General features: G+C 29.7%; 1 protein-coding gene across 1 annotated transcript in view; it reads left to right on the forward strand.

Annotated features, from left to right (window-relative positions):
• The window catches only part of LOC108756699 (venom acid phosphatase Acph-1-like), a 16903-nt gene that overhangs the window by 2023 nt on the left and 5488 nt on the right, over positions 1 to 9392 (forward strand). The window contains 4 exon segments of the mRNA XM_018500701.1: positions 4201 to 4314; positions 4559 to 4669; positions 7497 to 7762; positions 7974 to 8257. Coding sequence (XP_018356203.1) covers positions 4210 to 4314; positions 4559 to 4669; positions 7497 to 7762; positions 7974 to 8257 — 766 coding nt within the window. The 5' untranslated portion in view covers positions 4201 to 4209.

The following is a 9392-nucleotide window of genomic DNA, read 5'->3' on the forward strand; positions in this document are numbered from 1 at the left end:
ATATATATATATATATATGCATGTACATATATAGTATATACATAAATTCACATTGAATTATTTAAGTATTAAAAATTCACCTTCGATCATTATAGGCATTCAATTTTTAGTATTGATTGTATTCTCACATGTACGGTTTAAAATAAGATTCTTATTCCGGTCAAAGCTGGGTAGGCTTCTAGTACGGTCTAAAATAATAGATATTCTTATTGTTTACAAGTATTTATATAATATTTTTTTGTATGTATACACGCTTTGGAACGAACTAAACTCAGTTCTTGAAAAGTTTTCGATCATTTCTCAATTTTCGAAATCGAGATATTAATTTCTAAAGTATATCTGCTATTGATAGTTTGGCGCGCGGGGAGTGGGAACTGTCTGGCAAGCGTCCCATACCGTGTCAAAGAGGTTGTATATATAGAGTAGGCAAGGCATAGGGATCCCTTTAAGTGGAAATATTAGACAGTAGAAAAGAAAAAAATACGGGATGATCAGCTTTTATCTTTGTCTAATGTTGCACCATGCATAGAACTTTGAAAGCTGAATAGGGCATCGATATATTGCTCTCCTGAAATCTCCCCATCTAAAAATAAAAATCAACAGCACATACGCGATTAAACAAGGATGCTGATAGCCATTTTCAGAGAGAATCAAGGGAGAGTGAAGCGGATAGTTATTCTCTTCTCTGATTGGTTCCGCTATGTCTAGTGCACTTCCGCAAATGTGCATGTGTGTGTATGTACATATATGTCATACACACAATACTAGTGCGGTACAATATTAGTGTGCGCAGCTTCCATATTTCCTATCATTCCTATCATCTCCTATTAACTTTAACAGCGCATTAAACATGGCGGCTTCCGGGTGAATCCGCTCCATTCTCCCTTGATTCTCTCTGGCTATCTTGTTTTCTATTTCCTTCTATTCGCTCACGCATTTTTAGCTCCCCTACTCTATATAGACTCCCCTACTCTATATAGACAATCTCTTTGTGCATATCTACTGTGCATATCTACTCTGCAAGCCACTAAATGTTATAACCATGAAAGAGATAACCTGGTGTGTGCAGTTGGACAGTGTCTCTTTCTAAATCTCTGCCCTCTCCGTCTATAAACTGTTCATAAGGAGAAAAGGCTACCAACTGTGAAACGCTTAACATGGGACGATATAGTCCGTTTTTATTTTAAAACTGTCTTAAATAATATCTTAAGATAATAACCCTCGGATTGACTTATGACATCTTAAAACTATACTTAAAAATCTTAAATGCAAAAATCGATTATGAATACCAGCCTGTTTCGTGTCGTGAAATTGGTACTGAATCTTTCCTTGTTTAACACTATCGAGTCTTTCTTTGTTTGATATCAGTCGATTCTTACATTTGAGACTACTATCTTAAGTACAATCTTAAGATGTCGTAAGTTAATCCGAGGACTGATGTATTAGCATCTTATGACATTATTTAAGACGGTTTTAAAATAAGAACAGATTATGAATACTGCCCCATATTTCGCGTTTCACAGTTGGTAGCCATTGCACTCTATTGATGACGCGGAGCAAAAGTAAGCGTGGTTTGGCCAAACTACATACACTATAGGTTTGTTCGCATTATATACTCCAACATGCTTCAACATGTTCCTACTATCCTATCTAACGAGCGCGTTTGAATGAGCGTAGGAGCTACGATTGCAGGAAGTAAGAGCATGTTGGAGCATGCAACGCGAACAAACCTTATGTAATAATTCCGCATCGTCATAACTCGAACCCTTAATTGCAGGTCATCCTCGGTCTGCGCACCAAGCGATCGATGGGCGTACACTTGTATTAGTAGGCTGGGCGAACCCGCGTATTCGGCTATCTTTAAAAATTAATATCTCGTTAACTATTGCAAAAATGGCAAAATGGTAGAAGACTTTTTGATTTAATTCAGTCCGCTCTACCTGCAATCCCGTAAATTAAGGACATTCTGTATATCTGAAATACATAGTATGTTACAAGTGTATATATGTATATATCTATATATATATATCTCGATTTTTTTAAATCAGTCGTTAGAGGTTAAAATGGTGGCGAGAAAGAAAGAAATTATAAATAAGTGTTTTCTTGTTTTAATTGACAGTTTGGAGTATAAAAAGACTAAATTATATAGAAAGTGCTGCAATTTTAAAGGAGGCATTAGAAAGTAATTAAACAACAAAGTTTTTTTGGTTTTTCGATTAAAACTCAAAATGAATTTTAATCGAAAAATTAAAACAAAACTAAAAACGAGAAGATATAATGAAAAATAACAATAGAGCTTCTTGTTATTATCTTGTTATATAGAGCTATTGTTGCTGAAATTCCTTACAAATAAATACATATGTATCGAACTTTGTACTATGAAAAAACCGGCGATATAGCGAAGATGAACTGAAATTTTATGAAAAAACAGCAAAAATGAGTACTTTTTTAGTTATTATTTTCTGCATCGTTTCGAGTGCATCGGAGACATATGATAATTAAAAATAGACATGTTATCTGAAAAAATGAGTCTAAATTCAACTTCATATGATTATTGTACAATATAACTTATGATTACAATATACTCGTAACTTAAATAAGGGGCAGGAACCAAGCTGAAAATCAAATGTGCAAGAAAAACAAAATATGCAAGTAAATCTCAGCATTGTTTTAGATGATTTATTCTCAAAGCCTTATATACGAGTACATAATATTTATTTCACCAACCTATGCGCAACCTACTATAAATGCCGATCGGCACTGATCTAAAACTATCTAAAAGGGATAAGAAGCCAATTAAGAGTCTACGCGGTTGTTGGTGTGCAAAAGTTAATATTTACTCATCGAAAATAATCCGCATACGTTTCAACTGATGTTTTTGGTCCTTTTCAATGTTAAAACACTAATTAGTTTTTTAATATTTAATTTGGGGACATTATTAATGTTTCAAATGGACTGCGTTAAAAATCTGACAGTAACAGCGTGCAATTATATTTTTGAAATAAATTAATTTAAATAAGAATACATATAAACATAATTAGTTCAACATCTGACTTTGACTGTCAAATGGCGCTTTTCGTATATTTAGACGACATATAAAATAATCTCAATTCCAATCTTCTCATTGTTTTTTGTTTCATATACATAGTTAACTAATAATTAATAAATTTGACAGTAATACAAATAAATTGTTTTACATCAACGGTGCAATATAGAGGAGACTCTAGTTATAAGGGTAATATAGTAACTGTATTGCAAAATAATGATTATAGTCACTTTTTTCATTCTTGCTAATAATTTGTTTAAAAAGTGACGTCAGAAATTTTTTTTTTTCATTGAAAGTTGGAGTTTTCCTGTGAAGAGACAGATACAAAAAATGAATTGGTAAGAGAATTGACTATAAGTTCTGATTATGAACGCAACGTAAAGCGAACAATCTTGCTATTACATTGCATCGTTGATACAAAACAATTAATTTTTATTGTATTACTGTTAAATTTGTTAATTAATAGTTTATTATATATGAACAAAAAAAACCGTTTCAAATGATAATATTCAAAAAAGGATGAATTTCGTCAAAAAAATGCCTTTGGAGTTTGATATTTCTGGAAAATAATCATATGAAGTTGACTTTAGATTCATTTTTTCAAGTCAAATGTCTACTTTAAATTACCTTATGTCATTTTTAATTCTCCTATGCACTCAAAATAATGTAGAAAACAATAACTGAAAAAGTGTCCATTTTTATCGTTTCTTCAAGAAATTTCATTTATCTTTAAGCTGCCATATCTCCAGTTTTATTCATAGTATAAAACTCGATAGTTATTTTATAAGAAATTTGAGCGACAATAAAAAAGCTCTCTTGTTATTTTTTATCTTTTCTCATTTTCGAGTTTTAATCGAAAAACAAAAAAGTAGTTTTGTTGATTAATTACTTCCAAATGCTTTCGTTAATGTTGTAGCACTTTCTGACTTAGTCTTTTCATATACTAAACTGTTAATTAAATAAGAAAACACCTGTTTATAATTTCTTCCTTTTTAAAACTTCTGACAATTGGCTTATATGTAAATATATAATGTTTCTAGACAAAAAAAAAATTAAAATAGTTACATTTCCGATTTTTTAAATCATATTAATTATAATATTTATAAATATTAGCAACTTAACTGTTAATTAAACAAATGACATTGCATTTTCAGATTAGCAATATGATCTCGTATCATAATTTTAATACCTATTTATTAATTGCTACTATTAGTTTAAATGCAATTCTGATCGCGGCTGTGCCTTCTGAGCTTAAATTAGTTAATGTGGTAAGTGTACTTATTGTTAGATAACATTATTATTAATCATTCAAAATTCACAGAAATTCTCTCTCTCTCTCTCTCTCTCTCTCTCTCTCTCTCTCTCTTTCTCTTTCTTTCTTTCTTTCTATTTCAAGACGCTATTTTGGCGGAAAATTTCCACATCTGGCAATCTTGCACAGTCTATGAATACTGGTCTATGTTATTCCAGAATTGCTACATTTGAATGATTCTTTTCATTTACACTTTATAGGTATTTAGACATGGCGATCGAACACCCGATAATAGTGGTCGCGAAATGTTTCCAAATGATCCATATGTAAATGATTCATTCTATCCGATAGGCCTCGGACAATTGACCACAGTAAGTACCACATACATATAATACGTATAATATCATCCGTGATGTAAGAATATAAAGTGTTTCGCTCCTAAGATGCGCATGTTGACCAATGATAGAATTGCCACAAATGCAAAAGGCAATATGGTTCTACCTATGATCTGTGACAAAGACATAGAGAATGGACTGCACGATCCATCTAAGTAATATAGTCGACAAAAATGAGAGAGAGGGATCGTGGAAGATGGCCAATGTCCCTCTCATTCTCTTTCTTTCTCGTTATATCGTTGAGTGGAAAGAGATAAAGATTGGCCGTCTTTCTCTCTCATTTTTTGTCAATCATACTACTTAGATAGAATCGCGCAGTCCATTCTCTATGTCTTTGGTGACAGATTAAATTTAAATTATACGTTGCTACGATACTATCGTGTTGCACAGTCGCGCTACATTTGACAGTAAATTTTGATTTGATGCTCCGAATTCAACCCCACTACTATGCGCAATGAATTCTTCCCAAGTAGCACATAGCGCTTACAAAGCATTAACAAAGCGCTGCTGTGTTACTTGGGTTATATCATGGTATCATCCAGAATAAGTTGTTTATTTTTTTATTAAAAAAATAAAAACTATAAGTATAACGCTTTTAAAACGTATTTGGCATTACATCTTTTTTTAAACATTTATAATTCTTTGAGTAAACCATCGCATGCGCGCATTTTTCTTAAGACTTCTCATAAATAATAAATGCTATGAGCGCGATAACACTGATTTTTCTTTTTTAACAAATATTGTACATTACTCCGTTCGTCTTTTATGAGCAGTCAAAATCAAAAGGACCATTTTTACTTTAATGTTGAATAACACGATGAAAAAGTATCGTACAATGTTCATCAAAAAAGCAAATTAAAGGAAAAGGTTCACGCTTTTGAAAGCTATAAACAATATTTGTACTCAACTTTTCATTTATAGCATTTTGCAAAGTTCACAAAAAATTTTGAGATTTAACGGATCATCGTTTGTAACCGTGTAGCTTTGTAAAAATCAGCCAAATCGTTATTTAAAGTATAGAAAGTAAAAATTTTAAGCAACAAAATGCTTTTTTAAACATCTCTTTCTGATCATTTTTGTAGAAGTTATATTTATTTAAAGTTTATCCATTTTTCGAAAGTATGAGAGGTGAGGCTTTAATTTTACAGGTAGTGTACTAGTATTAAAAGAATAATATACTAAATTAGTATATAATATCAAAATGATTAATTAAATATACATATAATGTATATGTTTTCACGTATCGAAATTAAAATAATTTAGTAAAAAATTACTAGTTAGTATCCGTATTAAGTGCACGATATAAACTATCCCAAGGAACTCACAGGAAGGCCCCCAAATCGAAAATTTAAAAAATTATGAATCCTTGGCGATACATAGAAGATATTTTGATATGCAATAAACATTTTTTTTACTGTCCGAATTTATCTTAAAGAGGTAAAATCAATCTATAAATATTGTCTAATTTTTTGTTTTTATTTTATTATTCACTAATAACAAGAGACAGAACAAAATTTTAGAGAGTGAATTTATTTCTTTTAATAAGATTTATTGATTAGGAAACTCTTATTCATTGTTTAAAAAATTATTAAAAAGTATAAAAAAAAAGTAAACAAAAATGGAACTGCAGGAGCAATAATATACTCTCAATGTTGATATTTTTCTGCACTGAAAGAAAAAAAATAGTTGTGACAATTATAAAGTATAATTCTAAAATTTAAATAGTAATAAATAGTAAATTTAAAAAAGTAATAAGAACTAAAGTACCGTATACTATTATATAAAAATATAGTATAGTACTATAAAAATATAGTATTCAATATTATTTTAGTTTACTTTTTATTACTTTGTAAAACTAGTTACAAGTACTTAAATTATTAAAATTGTTAATTTAGTAGTTGTCAAAAATATATTTTTCTCTGAGTGTGGCTTCTTTATAATGTACTGTGTAATACTTTATACTTTATAATATATTAATACGTGCTTCACTTAACTTAACCATATTTACAAGTTAGCTGCTTTCGATATATAAAATGCGTAGAAAAATCGGAACACAGCTCATTGCAAGTGGAAAGTCATTATTGTTATCTTATTATCGCTGCTCTGTTATATGGTACGTTCATTCATATTTTGATAATTTTTGAAGAGTAATTGTAATTCGTATAACTAAATAATTAGTAAGTTTCTTACTCAATAAATCTTATTCGAAAAATAAATGTTTTTTTAAATTTTGTTCCATTTCCCTTTTTTATTGATAAATAGTGAAATAATTTTATCTTCAAGAGGATTTTATCCATTTATAAAGTACATTCGGGCAACAAAAAAATTGCTTATTATATGTTAGAATATCGTTTACACATTGTCAGAATTTCATTTAATTATTTTATATATATATTTCATTTATTATTAAATAATTAAATTAATGTTTTAAATTTCCGAATTGGGGGCCTTCACTTATAAGTCGTGAGTATTCATTATAATGAATTTCTGAGAAATACTTTAAGATGAACTGATTCTTCAAGAGAATTGTTCAGATATTTATTTTTTTAATTCTATATGTATTTTTTAAAATTAATTCCCCTATGAACTTTTATTCACCTCTGTGCTGTCTGGATGGCATCCGCTAGTGATATGGGAATATATTATTGGAGATGCATCGTTACAAAAGTTAACTATTCTTCTTTAAAAAGATTTTATTAAATTATTTTCATTTCAAATATTTATATCAGTTTTTTTCAATTTTTTTAAGCTTAATTGAATATTATTTAACATTAATTGATCGAATGTATACAATCTTTTATAGGAGGGCAAGAAACACGAATATAGATTGGGAAAATTTTTGCGATCTAGATATAATGGCTTTCTTGACAGTTTGTACGTGCCAAAACTTGTCGTAGCTCGTAGTTCGGATTTTGAGAGAACAAAAATGTCTCTGCAACTTGTTCTTGCTAGTTTGTTCCCACCAACAAATGTACAACGATGGAATCGTTTTTTAAATTGGCAACCAATCCCGACATCGTTCATTCCACGTATCGATGACAATATTATTCTTTCAGATGAGTGTCCACAGTAAGTAAAAGAAAGCAGATGAAATGAGCAATCAGTGAAAATTTAAATAGCATTAATATCTTTTGTTAGCAATTCGATTATATAATTAATTATAGTTATATGATTATAAGAATATAATTATACAGAATAGTTTATAAAAAGATATATATTGCTATTAATTTAAAACTAATATATAAAAAATAATTCAATTTACATTTTAAAACGTTTTCAGATTCCTCAAAGAATATAATCGAATATTGAACTCGCCTGAAGGGCAAGCAAAGATTGATCAGTTCAAGGACATGATGGATGACTTGACGAAATTAACTGGCAAGAACATACAGACGCTAGAGGATCTTTACTTTCTTTATCACACTTTCGTAGCCGAATCTTCTTTAGGATTGCCTCTTCCTGAATGGGCATATGACTATTTTCCTTATGGCCCATTGTTTGACGGAACTGTAGCTGAATATGATATTACTAACTTTACTCCTTTAATAAGGAGATTATACGCTGGTAAGTTATACATCTTGATGAAAAAATTTTATTTAATAATATATAAAGTAACAACTATTAAAAATGTATATTAATAATTATACAGGGTGTATCAAATGTGTAAAACTTCGTAATAATTTTTGTAAAATTGAAAATATTTGCAAATGGTACTTGAAAGACGTACTCTCCTATTTAAAAAAAAAACGCTACCCTTTGGCACATGAGTGCTGATTATCCTTCATTTCCACGTTCGCGGGAAGAGGGGAGAGGGAATGAAAATTTCAAATAACTATGGCAGCTATGGGGTTGAGTCCATTTAAAAGACAAACAAAATTCTGGTAATTTTAAATTATTACAATCATTTAAAATGGTGATCAAATGTGATAATTTCATACACTTGTCCAGAATTAATTACATGGAAGTAGCATGAATCTGATCTTGTGTATGCGCGCATTTATGTGCTTAAATGTAAGGGTATTTGAATATGTACATACATGATAGATTAAACATACATGATGTTAGATTAAATTCTCAAATTCTGGCCCTCATTAACTTCTTGATAGTAATCTTTGATAGAATGCAGAAATAGCTTTTAAGATTTTAAACAAATAAAAAAGATACGCGTTGATATTATCTATATAGTTAATATAATTTTAATGATGAAACGATCATTAAATAAACAATAAAAGATTTTTTGTAAAGCGCAACATGAGATTGTGTATTTATGTAATGTAAATATTTTAATTACAAAGATGTAAACACGAACAATAATCGCAAGCCATTTCAACGTATGTCATAAAATCTTTATCAGTTGCACAAAAAAACAAAAAAAAGATATGTCTTGACGGTACTTTTTGAAAAATTCTTTTCTGACCATTTAACATACAATAGAAATGATCTAAGGGAATCGTTTTACATTGCAATTTTTTTTTTGTGCAACTGAAAAAGACTCGATGAGTACGAAACATCTTGCGATTATTATTCGTGTCAACATTTTTGTAATTAAAATACATGAATATATACATGAATCTCGTGTTGTTTTATAAACAAATCTTTTATTGCTCGTTTAATTATTGATCGTTTCATTATTATATTAACGCACGGACGAACATACACACACACACACACACACACACACACACACACACACACACAC

The sequence above is a fragment of the Trachymyrmex septentrionalis genome, unplaced genomic scaffold (assembly GCF_001594115.1).
Source record: "Trachymyrmex septentrionalis isolate Tsep2-gDNA-1 unplaced genomic scaffold, Tsep1.0 scaffold13, whole genome shotgun sequence".
Lineage (NCBI taxonomy): Eukaryota > Metazoa > Arthropoda > Insecta > Hymenoptera > Formicidae > Trachymyrmex > Trachymyrmex septentrionalis.